The sequence below is a fragment of the Plectropomus leopardus genome, chromosome 21 (genome assembly GCF_026936395.1).
Source record: "Plectropomus leopardus strain MGB_pleo_1.0 chromosome 21, ASM2693639v1, whole genome shotgun sequence".
NCBI lineage: Eukaryota > Metazoa > Chordata > Actinopteri > Perciformes > Serranidae > Plectropomus > Plectropomus leopardus.
Window position 1 is genome coordinate 22,020,378 of NC_142196.1, and position 20,114 is coordinate 22,040,491.

General features: G+C 38.9%; 1 protein-coding gene across 4 annotated transcripts in view; it reads left to right on the forward strand.

The window, feature by feature from the left end:
• Window positions 1-20,114, forward strand: part of ralylb (RALY RNA binding protein like b) — a 123,138-nt gene that overhangs the window by 29,802 nt on the left and 73,222 nt on the right. For 2 of the 4 annotated variants that reach the window (XM_088072105.1, XM_088072106.1), the window contains exons 2-3: window positions 14,474-14,562; window positions 19,762-20,035. In XM_088072105.1, the coding sequence (XP_087928231.1) occupies window positions 14,479-14,562; window positions 19,762-20,035 (358 nt within the window). In that variant the 5' untranslated portion in view covers window positions 14,474-14,478. The remainder of the gene's footprint in view (window positions 1-14,473; window positions 14,563-19,761; window positions 20,036-20,114) is intronic. The other 2 variants (XM_088072107.1, XM_088072108.1) reach the window with 1 other exon arrangement.

Here is a 20,114-nt window from a genome sequence, read left to right on the forward strand (position 1 = left end):
AGTTATTGTTTACAGCAAAACAGATGAGGTTAAACTCAGAAACTTGGTCTGCAGCCATATTTAGGTGGGTAGAGTGTATCAGGTGGCATCCACATGAATACTTGGACCCAAGATTTCCCAGCAGAACACTGCATTATAACAAGACGATCAATGATCAGTGTATGGAAAAGCATCACAGAGCCCCTTTAAGCTAAATAAACCACTTAACAATGGTCACATAACTGAAATCAGGCTGTTTTTTGTTCATGGAAAGCTGACATTAAAGAGATACATGTGTTTCACAGAACAGCAACAATAAGCTTTTAAAACAACGCTCTTGCCAGTAAACACGTTCTTTTAATAACAGTACTTTTCAGCGGAGACCACATTGTGTGTGTTTGCGAAAGCACTGCGCTGTACGTTGATTAGCGGCTATATGAGGCGGGCCAAAATCGCTGCAGTCAGATGGTGCTGCTGGTGGAGCTATAATGTGGAGGCTGAAGGAGGGGTGCAGTGCAGTAGGTATCAGCAGTGATTTAGTGTGAGAAGGAGAGGTGATGGAGAGAAAAACATCAGGCATGTCTATGCAGTGCGTCCGAGCTCCTCAGAGAGATGTGAGCCAGTAAACACTAAGCTGCCTGCAGCTCTGTCATACATATTATTTGGTTTGCTATGAAGTGAACCCAGGCTTAATCCTCTTCAATTCTGCAAGGCAGAGCAGGAAATCAGCACGCAGTGATTATCACATGACACTGTTTATAGTTTTTATTAAAGTAAATCCATAACTTTGTAACCAGGCAAATAACAGCACATGATAAGAGGGAGTTTTAGGTGATTCATTTTGCGGTGATTACAGGATTGTGTCAAAAAAAAGAGAGAATCCACAAGGGAGGCTTATTATTGTGTAATACTTGCTATTACTTCACCAGCACCGACAAATTAACAGGATTCACTCTTCCATGAAAAAGCTGTTTATCTATGTATTTTCAAACTCCCTGGGGTCGGTGTGGCAAAGCGAAAAAAATAATAAATAAAACGCCCCGTCTGTCATCTATTTCCTCATGATTCTTTGATCATTTTGTGACCTCTCTGCACCCCTCCTCCGCCCTCCTGCGCCGCGGCGGTTTATTCACATGACGATTCATCCGGCACTCTATCAGCATTAATAATGCAATCTGACAGATATTGTATAAGGCTGAGGATGAGGTGTCACTCACAGCAACAAACAAGTGAGGAAATGGATGATGTGATAAGGCTTGAGAGGGAGACAGAGAGAGGAGGATCAAAGGTTTAGCAGTTCACTTCACCTTAAGTTATTTTAGTATTTGACAGATATAGAGCCCCTAATCCTTGTGGATAAGATTTCACATGTCACCGTTTTTCACCAGATTTTTCATTATTTACAGATATTTTGGTGGAATATATTCAGAATGTTGGACATGGAGATGGATTTCATTTTGGGAATGAGAAATAGTTGTCACAGGGACAGATGACAGTCCTCTGAAAAACAGCCCCCGTGGTTTCTCCATTTTAAAGGTGGTCTGTCACCCTTAAAGCTACATTCCCCTCATAAGGACTTGTGCCATTTGACTGTTTGAGTTCATGCATCGCTCTTATGAGGATGTGAGCATTCATGCACAGCTAGTATGTCCTTGTGTGTTCTGGCTTTAAGGCTTACATGTCATCCAGTCTAGTGCTAAAAGGAAATGAAAGGTTTCAGTCATTTCAAGTGCTTGAGATCCTCTTAATGCTTCCGTGCCAGCGAGAGACGTGGCTGGAGGCGTTTTGTTTTTGGGCTGTTCGTCAGTACTTTTGTCTCATACTTAACACGTTATCTCAAGAATACCTTGAGGAATTTTTTTTCAAATTTGGCAAAAACGCTCACTGGACTCAAGGATGAACAAATTTGATTTGGATGGTCAAAGGTCAAAGTCACTGTGACCCTGCGTCCATCTCATTCTTGTGAATGTAATATGTCAAAACATTTAAAGGAATTTGTTCATATTCGGCACAAACATTCACTTGGATTCAACAATGACCTGTTTAGATTTTGACGGTCAAAGGTCAAGGTCACTGTGACCCTTCACCCATCTGATTCTTGTGAAAGCAATATCTCAAGAAGGCCTTGAGCGAGTTCATATTTGGCCCAAAAGTCCACTTGGACTTAAGAATGTGTGTCTTTGATGATGATTTTGGCAATAACTCAATGATTCATGCATCAATTATGACAAAATTTAACACAAATTTCTTAAAGGAAATAATGATGACATTTGATATCCAAGAGGTCAAAGGTCACCTTCACTGTGACATCAAAAGGTTCTGCAAAATCACTTTCCTGGCCATTACTCAAAATCATCACTCAGGAACAGAAGGCTGCAAATTGACTGGCGCACACTTAAAAAAACCACAAGGAGATAATGGCAATTATTACAGCTAAAACAGACAGGATTCTTCATTCAGATATAAATAAATGAGACAATATGATTCAAAAAGCTTTTTTAGTAACCTCTTAGCCTTATTTTGTGACAGCAATCATTCCAAGAGAGTAGGTGTCATTTTTTTCCCAAATGATTGATGTCTTATTTTGAAAAGAAACCCTTCAAATTCATATGATAATGCAGCTCTCTGAACCTCCTGCCTCTGAGCTGGTATTTTTCTAATGTCTATTTTTATTTTGTGTTTGTTTTGTCTCATGCAAGTGAAGCTTCTCGAGCTTGTGTAGTGTTATGCATAAAGCCATATGGCATGCGCGTTTTATTACTCTAAGAGGAGAAAAAGTGTCGAGGGCAGCAGACAGACTCCATAAGCTTCTTGTGCTGCACAAAAGACAGCGTGTGCTGTCAAACTGTCAAAACTTCTGCATAAGGATTGTGATCGGTCCGCCGTGTGAGGTTCTCCATCGTTTTTTTTGTCGGCCGTGTTTGTGCACAAGCGTTTGTGTTCTGTGTGAGTGCCCGCGCTTCGACATCTGTGTACGCACATGTCCTTGTATTTGTGTATTTCACGAGTGTTGAGCGTGTATGCATGTTTGAGTGTGTATATCAAATATGTCTGCTCTTTTTCGACAAACACTAGACTCTGATCCATTTTAGTGAAGTCTGCGTCTCTTATTCCGCACGTCAGTAGACCTGATAAATGGAAATATGGCAGGGCAAGAAGACGAAAAAAATACTGCTACACTTCATGAAGCACGATGACGGCTTCATTGCCCAGGGAGGCCCTTAAGGGTTCCCTTGGGCTCCAACCACCAAGTGCTTAAAAAATCTGCAACTGTGCCTTGCAATTACTGCTTGAAGTGATCTGTGGTTTGTCTAGTTTAGAATAGGCAGAATTAGCAGCAATTACCACCTGCTGCAACTGTGTTTGCACATTGTAAGAGACACACACACACACACACAAAAAAGTATCAGCCCCTTCATCAAGCTTATCTTATTGTCTCCGCAGTTCTTCTTAATTCTCAATTATTTAGCGAGGAAGTGAAAAGAGCACGGCTGTCGGCAAATATTAAGATTGTTTTAATTGCACTTTACTGTTAAACTACAAACGCTGTGCAATTAAAAGGAAAATGAAATGAGGTGGGCGTGATGAAGTGTCTATATGCAGACGGGGAGGACGGGAGCCATTTTTAATGGAGACGCCACATGCAGCCAGCCAATTAAATAAAACTGTCCAACGTTCAATTTCACTCTCGAAGACATATTATTTATTTCGTCCTGACTTTTTCTGCATGACACTTCCATACTTGCCTTGGATTTAAATTTATGCCTGTTGAGAACACGAGATATTCCCAGTATTAGCCAGTGTAGTGGCTCTTCTGGGACTTGTGGGTTATTGAGATTCAGGCCTTAAAAGCAAGGCCTGCTAAGTCTCCTTTGATTTTTGGGAACTATGCCCTTCACAACAAGGGGCTGCTTTGATATGCACATTTTAAATGGAGAGAAATCAATTGAATTGAACACCTAGCGAGCTCTGCTTTTGTCTTGCATTCCTTCATGTTCGCAAGAAAATATTTGATTTTACACAAACGTGTAGACTTCTCTGGTCTATAAAACATGGGGGGTTAAGCTTGTGCAGTGGTTGCTCTTTGGATGTAAAAAGCAAACAATAAATGTACAAACATGCACACAATGTGCTGTGTTTGACCTTCTGAGCCTACTATAGACCTGCAGTCTCTACATTATATGTAGAGATCTGTATAGTGACTCACATTCATTATCTCTGGATGGAATGAGGCTGATAACTGGAATTAAAGTTGTATAAACCTTTAAGGTCAGAGGACTTCTGAGTGCATATTGATCTTATGGAGAGACATTTCATAAGAGCTCTGTGCATGGTGAGTACTATATAACACTTAAGACTGTCTTTATATAAAATCCTTTTGAAACTTGTAAAGACCATATTTTCGCAGTAATCTCCATTCTATGCATTTTCATGCAGTTGTTACCTGTATACAATTATCTCTCCATATGTAGTTTCAGAGTTATTATGACAAGTTGGCCCATTTCAGCACAGGATTCAAAATGTACATCTGTTGTGAATACCTCCATGTAGTTTCCTGTGAATTTTAAAATGAATCGCTCGCATACAGCAGGGCTCCAATGTCCAGTGTTGGTAAGGCTACTTTTTTTACACACACACACACACACACACACATATGTATAGATATATATAAATTATGAATAAATAGAAAGAATTTTTTAAAAAACCCACAACAATAGGTCAGACAAACAGATGAATGATTATTGAAAAAAAACCTGAAGTAATTTGATGGTGACTTATTTCAGCTATTTTTTTCAAAGGATGAATCTGATGTCAATTATTTGAGGATTATTAATTGAATAGGTGCAGAAAGAGAAACTATAAAAGTTGTTTAGTGTACAAAAGGTTTTTCTCTCAAGGCGTAACATTTTTCTGTGAATAATTTCTTGATATTGCGACGCACAAGGCAGCAAAGAGGTTAGACAGATCTACTGTAAGATCCACAGTGACTGGGATAAACCTCACCAATAATTCCCCAATTTACTTTAATGTGTCGCTGCAACCTCTAATGACGTATTCATTTGAGTGATTGGTTCTCTGGCAGTTGTAATTACCACATCTTCAGCCAGGGGCTTTGTATTTCACACAGGCGAGGGACAGACTTTGTCTCAATTAGTTTTCGGTTTTATCTCCTCTTCCCTTTCTCTACACCTCACACCTCAGTGGCGCTGACAAGGATGTTTGTACCTGCTATACACAGCGGCACTATCAGTTCAATCCTTGCCGTGACTTTGAAGATTAGTCACCGAACCATGAAGAAGCTTTTGAAGTGTTGGGGATTCTTTGAAGTTTGCGGTGCGAGGTTTTTTTTCTTCCTTGTCAATGCGTTACACAAAGTTTCTGCTACCTTTGAACATTTAGCCTGGCAATGAGAGGAGGGAGCAGTCACAGGCATAAACACAACATGATGGAGATTTGTATCATCAAAGTCCATCTGAGGGGGGTTTCAAACCGATGTCTTCGGCATCCTTCAGGTCGCTCCACGCAGAGCTGTCAATGCTGTTTGCCGTGATTAACATCTTCATTGGGAATTCGCAGGAACGAACACTATAGATTCTTTCTCATATTATATTTACACATGTTCACGTTGTCATTTTTAAGTTGCTCAGCAAGTGCTCTGAGAAACCCCAGTTGTGTATCTAAGTGGTTCCCAACCTTTTTCTGTCAGGGACTCCTTTTCTCTCTTTGGCTAAAATGCATAAAGATGCAGGTCACATAAAGAGCATATTCAGTTTAAATATTCTGAATCTGAATTCATCATTTTCCGATTAACCTGCAACAGGCACATGAAGAAATAAGTTTGCAAAAAAATTATTCTTTGATAAAATCGTGTTCTTGACTGCACATTTAGCACTTTTTTTTCAGATGATCCATTCAGGCAACAGATATGCAACTCAGCTGGTTGAGTTGCCAATTTCTTTTTCTCCAGTTGTATGACCAATTGTGCATTTTGTTCATATAAAAACATTACAGACAGGAGAATATGTTAACAATGTGCATCAATGTATAAAGAAAAAAACATTTTTTAATGGCTTATTAAAATTGCAATAGTTATAAGTACCATAATTAAAACAGATAAATAAACAAAACTAAATAAATAGAGGTAATAATAAATCTAGTTACAAAATTGGTATAAAATGTTAAAGTCAGTGTATTATAAGTAGAATTATAAGTCAGTGTAAATTAAGTCTGCTGTGCTAAATGAAATCATCTATTCCTTTACATAAAGAGTAAAAGCTTTATATATAGGCCACACATGTAATTCAGACTAAAATCCATAACAATAATGATACAGAAAAACTTAAACTGTAGAATTAACCCAAATAATTAATGCAATGTTTGGAAAAAGAAGCAGTTTGGATTAATTTTGAGCAGTAAATTGCATCAGGTTATAAGGTCAACTGATATTTTCACGAACTTTATGTTCTCTGTATTACTTTTTTTTTTTAAAAAATTTCTAGCAATCATACATACTTTAAAGGCGTCTTTTCTGACAGATTTTATGTTTAGTTCTTCCGCACACTTTTATTTTTATTGTTGTTTTATTGTTTGATTCACATAAATTGATAAAATGCAGAGTTTACTAACACCCCTTTTAATCAAGAAGGCCTCTTGACCCCCCGTGAAGCTTTAGTGGGTTGCGAACCAGTGCTGTAACTCAACCATGGCCTGGCTCTGACATGTTTATTCCTGTCACGTGGGGGGGGGGGCGATGAATGACTAGAATAAACTTCTCATCCATTCAGCACTTGGCAGGCAAACCGATTATGAATAAAAATGAAATTGACATTGGAAACAGCAAAGCAGGAAAACCTGCTCATTGAAGCCTGATGGCCACATAAAAAGAGAGCCGTGGCCAAATTTTCTTGGCCAACTCCGCGTGGGTAGGCCGACTTTCCCTGGCTGCTCACCTCAATATGAAATTAATGAATTTCCAGTGACTTGATTGATTGTGTTGCTAGAGGTGTGAACGCGTGGTCGGGGCAGCTGCTCTTCACAGCAGACGTGGAGCTGCATCACCAGCAGAAATATGTACACAAACCGTAGGGGGGTGATGGGAGAGCATCTTCTTGTAAAGCAGTTTCGGCGGCAGGCGGTGCTACAGGCAAGGGCAGCTGCTGCTGGACGAGGCCTCTGCTGACACATAGGTCATGGCAAGGCTACAGATGGCCGACCAGCCCCTCTGTGCAGCACCACCAGAGAAGAGGCAGTGCCAAATGTGTCGTCCCTGTAACCTCAGACATTGACTCAGAAACAGAGCACACTTCATTCACAGTCCACAGGACGAGCAAATTGCATAAACTTTGAAAAATGTGCTTATTTTGATGACACTATACAGATAACAATCCCACTCTTCTGCATAATAATTCCATAAACGAAACCTGTGAATTTTAAGGTCATTTAAATTCCACTGAGCTGTTGCCAAGCCTTTGAAGCCAAAAAATTGCCTGTCATCCTCTTACAATACAGGCTATTGAGCACAGTGCGGCTCACAGGGGCGCCCATAAATAAGAAATATCCTTCTGCAAACTGTTAATTGTGTGAGCTGAGAACAAGATTAAATGCAATGTCCCCTGCTCCGGCGAAACACGCTACTGTTTGGCCACATGACTGTTTTTGACACTGACGCCCGTGCTGCAGTTTGTGTTTTCAGCAGTCAAACACTTTTTAAAGTGTAGATTAATGCTTCTAATGAAGAGTTGGGACTTTGTTTTAGCTCTCCTGCAGAGTAGATGTTAACAAATGCTAATTTGCCCCCATTAAAAATTTGTCCCAGCTGCAGCTGCAACTCGGAGCGCTAATGATGACACATCCAGATTTAATGAGGAGAGCAGAACGGTCAACGGCCAAATGCATTAGAGCCACCAAATCAAAGCATACCTCTACAATATTTTGGCATTTTCAAACACTTTGGTTTTTGTCATGTCATTTAGCAGTTTTTATGAGTTTCTCCATATGGAGTTTAATGTAGTTTGCAGATCAGATTGTTTGCAATGTGAATTCAGAATAGACACAGTAATCAAGAGGCAACAAGTGACAACAGTCACAACAGCACAGTCCCACATGTCTAACTGAGAGTCCTAACAGTTAACATTTAATGAAATGCTTGTGTGGTGTCTCTACAGTATGAATGACCACAGAAAGACAGTATGATCTGTCTATGATCTGTTTCAGTACTGTTGAATTTGAAGAGACTTTAATCAATATTTTCACATTAGCAATTGATCAAACGACTACTTGTGTCTGGAAGAGGTCTCTCTCATAGACTGTATATAAGAAATGGACTTGACATCATACTATTGGTGTTGGGACTCTTGTTTTGAAGCCTTGAGTTTAGCATTTTGGCCATTGTCATCTTGTTTTAATGGAGTCAGAAGTCATCCTGATTGTCAGGTTTCTATGGTGGTGATTTATCAATCACAAGGTTGCCCCGCCATTAAGCATACCATGATTTATCATCTATTTCATTCTAAACTGAGACATATTTTACAAATGAACATCATGCTATACTGAAGAAGACTTGATACCAGTGATTGAGACCATAAACGTTTTTCGCAGTAGCCCCATTAGAAAGAAATAAGGTTTATGGCATTTTGGTTTTCTGACCCACAACCTCACTGTTTTGGTTTTGGAGGCAGGTGAGAAAAGTGGCAGAAAGACAAAGTAAAGTGTAGTTAGTGATAATATGTCAGTGCTGTGTTTCCAGTTTGTTTCCATCCCTACAAATTGCCAAAAATCAGTATATGCAGGTTAAAAATAATGACAAAAACAGATAATTCAAGTGGGAATACAGCTAGTACACAGTGTGCAGAACATAATTTGAATCTTAAATTTGTCAAAGATAATTTTGTCATACTAAGTATGCAAATAGTTTCTTACACTTAGTTTTACAGCAGTGAGTTATTGCAGTCATAGTTTTAATTAAAAGTGATAGTACTTGTTACCCAACTGTTTAATGACAGTTGAGATGACGGTTTTGTTGTCGGTGTAAGACTGTTGAGGCTGTGTAACGGCTCAGTGTTGGATGTTAGCAACTGAATATATAGATTTTGATTCTGTGGGGAACACTAAATACTCATAATAGACTTTGAATCCAAGACAGCATTTTGCTTTGTGTAAAACTGCTTTTGCAAGACTTTTTGACATTACAACATGCAATGCAATTTTTTAGAACAGCTGCTGTGAAATCAGGCATTTCAGGACGCAAAAGTTAAATAAATTCCCCATAAAATTCTGAAAGGACTGTCTTATGCTGTGTTGACATCACCGGGGACAAAACAACAGCTTGACCTCCTACACCATCACAGAGTCGCCACTGAAGAGTTGCTGAAGTACTCCTTGACGTAGTTATATCATCATATCCTTGTGTGCATCTAAAAAGCACTTTAAGTAAAAATCTAAAGTTTGTATTGCTTGAAAAAATATCTATGCTTTTGGTCGATGTCTGAGCCATATTTTATTATCATATTTGGCCGTCCCACTGTATGTCGTGTGCACCACAATACACCGAAAGATAATGTAGCGTCAGTCAGTTTTGCTAAATAACACAGCACTACAGCTAGAAACAAAACATTTGATTGATGCTTTAGTCTATCATTGAAGAGCTGAGAAAAGTTGAGGCCAGCTCAACTTTTATTTGTAACGTGTCACGACTGTCACATAGTGACAAGTGTCAGGGGTCAGTTTCTAGCTTGTCACACGCTTCCAGTGAAATGGACTTGTTACCAACTGAGTTGTTGCCCACAGCCCTGCCCCAATGATATGCCTTGGCCGCTGAAAAGGTCCAGTAAATTTCCCCAAATCTCTTAACAATAAATCTATGCACATATATACACTTTCTTTCCTAGTTTGGATTACTCAGGTCATGTGTTCAGCAGCCTACAGTATTTGGGGGGTATTTTTTTCACAATGGTTGCATGCAATAAAAAGATTTTCAAGAGAGAAATTTTTTGTCATGGCACAGATTACATATCACTAAGGCAGAATTAAATACAATGTTTATTTCTGTTTCCTTAAATTATTGTAAATACATGAAATCAAATATTTTTATAATTACTTATATTTACAACAATTTTACCCCCTGATGGCTCTGAGTGTGAACACAGAATTATTGTTACAACAATTGTGCTCGTATCAATCTGTGTATAATACATTATATATCTTACAGTAGATAAACATAGTATTATATCCGTCTGCAGTCCCTTGAGAGAAAGGTACTGTACAGCTGTTACCTTAGTTTTAAAGCGTAGTGTTAATGTGAATGCAGTAAGCATGAAAGCTGAAGAAAATGGACTCTGATATTTGAATGCAGTTAGCACAGAGCTGAGAAGTCTAAAGTTTATTTACGGTTTATTCCCAGGAGAGAGTTCTTCAGTACACTCGCTCGTACGTTTCCATCTCCATTTTGTGATCCTTCATTTACACTCCAGCACGTCCCAGAGATAATCATTTGCATTCAGAACATCTGGTAAGTGCATAAGACATGAAGCATTTCTATAGTAACAGTATATTGAACAGTTAGACCCAGTGCCACCTGACCTTCAGTAAGTTTCATTCTTTGTTTTTCCACTTGCACTAAAATGAAGGATTGCAGCACTCTTCCACCGCTGCCTTGTTGTTTTTAATGTTGATGTTATCCTAAAAAAGACATACGCCTGATAAGAACATAAACACTATGCTTGTGTTTGGTAACTCAGAAACAGATGCTATTTGTCTGATTGCTCATTTTCAGAAGATGGAGATATTTTTGCTGCACTGTGGAGCAAAAGCTTTTAAATATCCCGTGGAGCTGTGCTCCATAGTGGAGAGGAAGCTTTCAAAACAATCATGCAGAGTGGGTTTTATGTCATAAAACACCCTGGTGCTATCCTTACCAATCAAATTGGATTAAGAGCAGACAGAGATTGATCTATTCTGCGCTCGACAGCTCACTGTGTTTGACCAGATTAGTTTCAACTCTGTGCAGCTGTATGCTGCCATGGAAAGAAATGAAATCTTGTCATTGCAGTTGAAGTGTTCCCCTGTCCATCACAAACAGCCGACTCCCCCCGGACAATAACAAATTCCACTCGTATATCATCTGCGTCTGCCCTGCCCCGGCACGCAGGAGGTTCTCCCACCTCATTTTCACCCATTTCCCCCACCGCAGGTGAACAAGGGCCAGCTGAGAAATGGCTCCATTTGCATCTTAGCTAATTGTATAACCGCCTCGGGCTTTCTGATAGTTAATGTATTTTCTGAGAAAAGTGTTCGAAAGGAAGAAAAAAAAAGGTTGGAGCTGCAAAGCATATAGACACTATTTGTAGTGAAATGAGGTTTGCTGCAGGTAAGAGGAGGCTGAGAGACGCTGTGGTATTGAAGTTAGGTAGAATATATGAGGCACATGTGCTTTTTTTTCCAACACCATAAATATACAGCAGACAACCAAAGTAAAAAATAATCCAAAAAAGCAGAGTGTTAAGTAATTATACCTTTATGTGTTTGAATGTAGTATGGTAATAAAATTCACTAGCAGTACAGCCCAACAAATGTAAGGAAACATCAGTTTTCATTGCATTAACAAAGTGCTCATTTAACACGGTCTAGCTCCATTTAATGCAAACTAGTGGAAATGTGAGGAGCTCTTTACATCTCAATTTTATGTTGTGACACTGCTGTTGTTATATCATTAAGAGCCCGAGTCTGTGCGGTAGCGATATCCGGGCAGCTCTGTTGAATGCGAGCGCACAAATTGGCTTTCATCGCTGTCAATCATGGCGGAAAATCCCCGTTTTGTATAATATAACAACTAATTAAAACTGTACTTACCGTAAAAACGATCACTTGAACAAACATCAGGGGGATAAGAACAACCTTCAGTGACAGAAACAATCTTTGGGAAAAATTAATTTGGCATGCACTTTAAATTTTTATTTTGGCCTTTGTCCCATTCACTAACATGCAGTGGCGGGCTTTATAAACCTATACTGCAGACAGACACTAGAGGGCGATCAAGATTGAAAAGTTACACTTGGGAACCGTCATGTTGTCCATCTTTATATACAGTCTGTGGTTAGGAAACAGTCATGTTTTGGTTTAAAATGCCCGATATTGTCGGCACAACCACCACTGGAAATGTCACAAGTTGTCTTTAAAAAACACAACTGGTCTCAAAAAGTGGGCTGATGCTTGGCAGCCATGTCGCCCTCCTGATGAGAAACTCGGCTCATATTCATGTGCTCTGAACTACACATCTGTAGAATCGTTGATGTTATGGTTTGCCCAAATGTAAAATACCAACACTGGCTTTTGGCGACTGCCTCACACCAGTATAGGTTTAAAAAGAAAAACACTTAACTCAAGAGATTTTGCTGCTGTCTTTCTCTATACAAGTGCTATTGAGAAAAAAAATCCCTCAGTTTTGACTTGTGATAGTCATAAATAGTGATGCTGCGTAAATGCCCCATTCACTGTAATTCATTTATGCTTTTACAGCTCTTCAAGCACCCTTGGCGGGGAAAATTAAAGTTGTTTTGCTTCCTTTTATAGACCCTCTCTGCTGTAGCTGTCTACTTACGGAGCTGAGTTCCAGCCCGACGCTGTGTACCTTGACTCATAAAGCCAAAGGGCAGCAACTGATTGAAAATGTGGAAGAAAATTAGGTTTATCTCTCTCTATCTTGAAGACTAAACACATTTTTCAAGTGGCAGGTAGAACCGTGGATATGACATTTAATTTCTTTAAGGCTGCAATCCTGCTCATTTTAAATTAAATTTCCCTTCAAATCAGACAAACTGGTATGACTGCAGTTTGTCTTTTTTGGGAGGCTGAATAGCCTTGCCCTCTGACCACGCATTCACAAAAGTGCACACATTCATGGCTGGTTGCACTATAGAAGAGCTCTGCAGCCTACAATACAAATAGCGGAATTGATTTACAAATAGAGGGAATTTATTTCTCGGTTGTTGCCGTTGCTTTCAGCGGCACAGAGACACATAAGACAAGATATAAATGGAAGGAATCCATGAAGCAATTATTCCCCCTCTGCAGTACATGGCAGCAACACCACTGGAAAAAAAAGGTGTATCAGGCTACCTTTCTCTGTTCTGTCTCACTGAGCAGCTTCTCCAGCCTTTCCTCAGCCCGTCAACTGCCTTGGCAACAATCAGAGCAGAGTGGCTGAGGCATGGCAAAGAGAAATGTACAGTGGTGGAGTGGTGGGAAATTACAAAAGGAATCAATTCAATGAGTTCCCTCCCTCCACGAAAAGATGTCTATAAATCAGGTAGGTGGCCAGACCCAAACAACAACCTTTTAAGAGCCTGTCTACTAAGGTGCAGAGCATTACAGAGCAAGCTACAACTCAGTAATATTGCTACTTCTCTGCTAAATTCTACCTTCCCAACACAGCTGCTCTATCAACCACATGACCTCTGTGCTTTTTCAGCTGAGCTTATTCCTTCACCTAAGATTGGTATGTTTTTCATTAAAAGCAAAGCATGCAAGGATTGTCTGTAACGCCACAAGAGCAAATTGTTTCATTTCGAACAGAGACATCCACCTTTTGAAAAATGTGACACCTACTCTGACACGACCACGCTGGCATGAAAGCGGAAAAAAGCAAAGACTTATCTGTCTTCTGCTCTTTACTGACAAAAAGGCAGCACTGTCGAAGCTGTAATCATTTTTAAAGAGCCGACTTTTGAACACTGGGGTCATCAGTTTTCCTCTAAAAGCCGTTTGTAGGAAGCGTTTCTGGGATGAAGCTCCTCTTTTGTGCTTTTTTTATTCTTATAACAAAGTCTTCGGGACAATTATTTTACCAGTTACACACACAGTGCCTATCACTTCCAGTGTTGTTTCCCAGGTTTCTCCTCCTGACGCTATCACATCATAGGATGAGATGCTTAATGGAGGTTGTAAATAAACTAAACGGCAAGGTCAGCGGGAAAACCACTGATGGAATAAATTAGTGTCCTGCTCGAAAGAAAACAACAGGGTAGACAACATGAAATATAACAGTAAGGAGTGGTAAAAGGGCTCCGTGACCGTTACTGACTCCTGATTTATCTGACGAGAGAGGCAATCTAACGCTTCTCTGCTGATTTGCCATGTTCCCCGTGACCTGTCGACGGACATCAGTATGGGGATGGGTGTCAGATTGTGGGTTTAAACTACCGTTAGACGTCCATTGGTGGAGCTCATTTGAGTTTGAACATGTATGTGTGTGTCTGAGCCACATTAATTTCCCAGTGTCTGCTGCTGATAAATGTCAGAGCCACTTGACGGATGGCGAGCAGCAGCTTATTCCCACATACGCCCACACAGAGAAACAAACACACACTGCACACAGCACTGTAAACGGTGGTGTAGCATCAGTGTACGTGATGTAATGCTACAAACATGTGCTGCCATGTGAAATAATGCTGTTATCCATGAATGAGTGGCTGAATGTCTCGCATGATCTCGTTCTCAGGAGTAATGGATGCCTCACAGAGAATCTCTCTCTCTGGAAACCACATCTCGTATTTCCTGGATGACTGGACGGTTTCCTCATCATCTCCTGTAGGTGCAGAGCGATCGACCTTAAGGTGGAATTTGGTAGATTGATTGACTGATTGATGTCTTTATTTTGAACATGTACAAAAACAGCACTTAAAAACATATGAATAACAAGGAAAAAAACAACGACAATAAATGCCTCACATAATTGTCCCTATTTACATGTATAAAAAGGAGTAGGAAGAGTTATAAAAGTATTTAATCCTACACTTTTGTTATATAATGAAATTATTCTCAAAATCCCCTAGAGACTTCATTAACTGCAAATATTGACCAACTATTTTATCTTCTTTCAGTACATCTGATATACAATAAAAAATGTACAAAATACAAATAGATTCACACACCCATATATATACAAATCGACATATTTTTACACATAGCTACATCTGAGCTACATATAAATCCATGTAAACACTCGGCGATTGTTAAAGCCCTTCCTCATCCCTGTACTTTGTGAGAATAACATCTTTATGTCTCTTTTTAAACTGGGTGATGTTTGGACATTGCTTTAGTTGCACATTCAGACTGTTCCACAGTTAACCATCATTCAGTTTGTGAATTACATCATCTTGTATTTTCGACATAATCTCATGCCCTGCTATAATTAGCCGAATAAACCCATTACAGTGCAGCTCTTCACAATAAAACGACATGTAATTGTGAAGATACTGAGGCCACACGGTGTCAAGTCGGCGAGGCTGAGCTGCGAGGATCTGCAGCTTCTTGCAATGGAAAATTGAGTTGGATAAAGGAGGGGAAAAAATGACAAAATGTGTGTGCCTGGTATTCCAACAACATCAGTGTTACCTTGGTTACTAATCCTATTTACTGAGGATTGGATCCATTATTCAGGTTCTTCGTCTCAAAGCTGAATAGTTGTTATCACTGTGTGTCAGGGACAGAGACTCAGAGGAGGCAAATATTGAATATTCAATGTTTCCTTCACAATGTTTCACAGTATTTAATGCACGAGGTGTAATCCATTTTGGAATATAAACTGTAATGAAAACCTGGATTTCTGCAGCTATAAAAATGATGTGTGTGCATAAAAAGGAAAATCAATTGGAAAAGCAAAGAGGAAAATGTGGGATAAATCTACATATCTTTTCATGTATGTTAAAGGGTAAGTGCAGATTTTTTGAAGTGGGTTTTTATGGGGTTCTCATCCATAGAGAGTATATTACACACTCTAGCTCTCAGTATACATTCCCCTAATTTGATGAAGCAAGCTGGAGTCCAACAAGGTAGCGCAGCAGTGTACTGCTGTGGAGGGGTCAACAACAAAACATATTTTAGCTGCCTAAAAAAGTCCAACCTTAAAAAAGAAAACATCAGGTTAAATGTACAATTTATGTAGAATATTTTAACTGCTTTATCTTAATGTCAGACAATGATTTCCAACTGAAAAATTAAGCCGTTACATTGCTCTTCTCAAATCAAGAATCCATAATAACAATTAATTGAGAAAAACAATAAATATGTGCATGCACAAGTAGTTTGAGTTTTGCCCTTAAGAGTCCTACTAAACTCTTTACATGTCTAAAGAAAATGAATATATTATATTTTCTAATATTATTATGCATGCATTACTACCACACAGCTTTACAAACTGTTTTCAAGATGGTTTGTGTACAATGTATCCATGACAGCGCATAGAGCCAACAAACAGATAAGAGTCCATGTGGTATAAATATTAGACGCATAGAATATTAGATGCATATTCCATATTTGCTGTATACATGCCCCAAATAATGCTCCTGAAACCCAAATAGTACTGGCTAGGGCTGTCATTGTTAACGTGTTAAGGTCCGTACGTAGCTGCCAACATTCCTGTCTTTAAGAGGCGGTACGAAGATGAGTTTTAAAGCTAGAAAGATGACACTGGTATCATATTAAACCAAATGATACCTTGACATGCTAGCTTTTAAGGAAGAAAAGCCTCAAGATATTTTAATGAAAATGGTATCTATAGTTACCCATGAGTCTCCCCTTTACAGACATGCGACTTTATGCTCGTCTCGTGCAGTTGTCTTCCATTTGATTCATAGTCAAGACAATCTGGTAAGAATTGCTCTACCTTGTCGATAGGGACTTCCAAACAGTTTTGAAATGCAAAAACATTGGGATTGAAAACGTGATTATTAATTAACTACTGAAATTCTGCAATTAATCACAATTAGATAAATTAATTGCTTGACAGCCTGGCATATCCGACATGGCAAAATCAGAAAATGCTAAATTCAGATAGTGGCCTAGTTTGGAATTTGGAATATGCTGTTTGCATGACCCCCATCAAATTCATAATATTGTTATTTTCTGATTAAAAGGGAAATATTGGTTTGCTTGTAATCATAGCTATTGACTTAACGTTATTGTACACAGCTGCTGGTCTACTGCTGCTCAATCAGTTATATTGTTTTTATTATCGTGCAACTTTAAAAAGCTTAGTTCTTAGATCTAATGTCTGTTTTTCTCAATGGAATCTGGTAGCCTTGATGAGAGCATAGAGGGGGAACTGAAGCTTTTAACTGCTCTCCTGCTGAAACGAGCTCTTAAGTTGTAAAAATAGTCTTGATATACTGTAACTGTAACTGAAATTGATTCTTTTTAGGTGGGACTTTTTTAAGTGGCTAAAATATGACTTGCTGCAGACCCTCATCCACAGCAGTTTACTTCTTAGTTTCTGTACTGTTACTCCAGCCTGCTTCTCCAACCTCAGGGTGTGCTGACTGATATCTACTGTGTGTAACACACTGATTACAGATATATATCCTGCACAACCCCACTTTGAAAAATCCAAACTTTCCCTTTAACTGTTATTAAATATAGAATTGTTCGACAGTGCATCCTTTTCTTGGGAGATATAATTTTCCTGCAGCCAATCATCTTTCATAAACACTAACATTCAGGTGATGAAAAGGTCACTCAGAAATAATTGCAGGGGAGGCCCACAAAAGCTGAGGGTAATGTGTGCTGATAACTTGACAGCACTGAAAAAAAGTCTGAATAAAACTGTAACATGAATTACAGCCTCAGCGTTGTGTGATCAGTGAAATGGCACACAAAGCATTAGGGATGCAACAATATGGGTATTGAGATAGCAAAGCTTTCCCACTGACAGCTACTGTATTTGGTTTTTCCACAAAGCGGAGGGAAACTGCTGCGACATTTACATATTGTTGCTCCTTCTAATTCTCCCACTCAGCCATCCAGTGGTAGCATTTCAACCATGCGAGAAAATGTGGCTTAGGTAAGCAGTTGACTGTCCAATGACCCTGATTACAAATGAGATGAGGTAAACCTTCAGCAACAAAAGCCTTCATCAACAAAAAGTCTCTGTTTGAATTGATTGTTATTCCAATAGCAAATTCAAGTACAAACCTTGTTTTTCATGGATTTCTCAAGTTTTCTGTATTAAATAAAAACAAATTGTGAAATAAATAATCAGATGAATAAATGTAGGGTATAAATAAGCCAACAATTTGAGAGGTTATTATATTAAAACAACTCACTGGCATTCTTATTTCAATAGAAACATAGTTCAGTTTTATTTAATTAGATAATATTTATTTAAATGCTTACTTTTCAAGGCTATTTAATTTAGTAATCATAATAATAATCATATTTTATAAAATGATGAGTCTGTTTGAAATTGCATACTAACATACTACAGTAGGTGATGTAAAATTGAGTACATAGTGCAACATAGTTTTTTAATTACGTGTACCCCAGATATTCTCGTATGTATACTAGATTATCAACAAATTCTGAGTATGAGATGTGCAATTACTGGACATATTCAACCGCCCCAAAATGCATTGCGTCTCTTCAGAGTGTCCAATGACGAACTGTGGGGCATACAGTTTAAATAATGAACCATTAAAAGAATTATGAATGATTGCATTAAGGTGTAATTAAGGTGCAGTTAATTTGCCTTGAAACAAAATTGGAAAATACTAAATTGAGTGGAAGTGCTATTTTGAATTTACATTTCTGATAAACAATTTTCATTCAGTCGTAGCTCAGACCAGTAATGTTGTGTTTAATATAGTTAAATGATAAAGATAAGAAGTATTGCTTGAATATACTTCAGTGTGAACAATCTGCTGGTGATGGCACCCGCTATCCAACTTAACAACTGAGTATGAAGTACGCAGTGTGTTAGTATTCAATATGTAAGGTCCTGTTTACACTTGATTTTAAAGTGATCTGAACACACACTGACACCCGAAACACATTGCTGTTCACACCTGTCGATCATGCATCTCCAAGGTGTCCAGCGAACCGCTTTTGTTTAGATTTTAAGTACTGCCTACATCACTTCTGCAAGCAGGTCAAAGGAACATGCGCCCAATTAATAAGTCAATCCATCACCAAACAAAAAGCCAGATTTGTTTCACACTCGCCAGCCAAGAAAACAAACAAACATGTACTAATTGAAATTGGCAGAATAAAATCATTTTCCATTTTTCAAGCGTTAGCGCACAATCACCAAAACCTGTTACATGCTTGTTGGGGACACAACACAATGGAAGATATTTGGTAAAATTCATCCCAAACTACCTTGGCTAGTGATCAGATCACAATGCGTCTTAATGGCTGTTTATGCTTTTAATTAAAGCTGAACACTTGTGAGCCAATTAAAATGAAGTGTTAACTGGGTGTGAGTATGCAATTTCGAACACAGTGAATGTAATTTTCCATGATAGAAGAGTTACCAGCCAATCACATGCTGCCAGCCTTTAAACAGGCACAACAACCCCAGCTATCTAACTGGCTAGCTCCCGTTGGCTAACTTAGAGACGCCACAGAGAAAGACTGTGTCCAGTGTTAATAGCAGCAGTTAACTGGTTAGTGCAACTTTTTCTTTTTTTTCAGAATTAGGATTTCAAAATATAGATCATCTCTGTGGTTTCTTGAGCCAACAGGAGTTAGCTTGCTAGCAGGCTGATGCCATCTAATATGAAAGAGAATGATAAAATTACACAAATAAATTTTTACCTGAAATAATTTGACAATGTAGTGTTTGATTTGTATATTTTACCATATGATTATTTATTTCATAATGACTTATTGGCTTACTTGTGGATTTAATACTGTAGTCTTTGTTGTTCCATACTTTTTAACAGAATCAGCTGGAGTTAGTCTGCCCTAAGCCTCTAAAGCTATGTCCTCCCCTCCCCCGTCTCTGTGTCCCAGGAGGGTAACTGGAGGAGAATGACTGGTAAAATCCAAACCAGCAACATAACCAACAAGAATGACCCACGCTCCCTAAACTCCAGAGTCTTTATCGGCAACCTCAACACAGCCATTGTCAAGAAGACAGACATAGAGGTCATCTTCTCCAAATATGGCAAGATAGTGGGTTGCTCTGTGCACAAAGGTTATGCCTTTGTACAATATTTGAATGAGAGGAACGCTCGGGCGGCTGTGGCTGGAGAAAATTCCCGCATCATCGCTGGACAGCCTCTTGGTGAGTCTTCTTTGCTTTCTCTTTTTTAGTGAGAATTTTCTGAATTTCTTGCATTTCATCTGCCATGAGGTGCCCACGA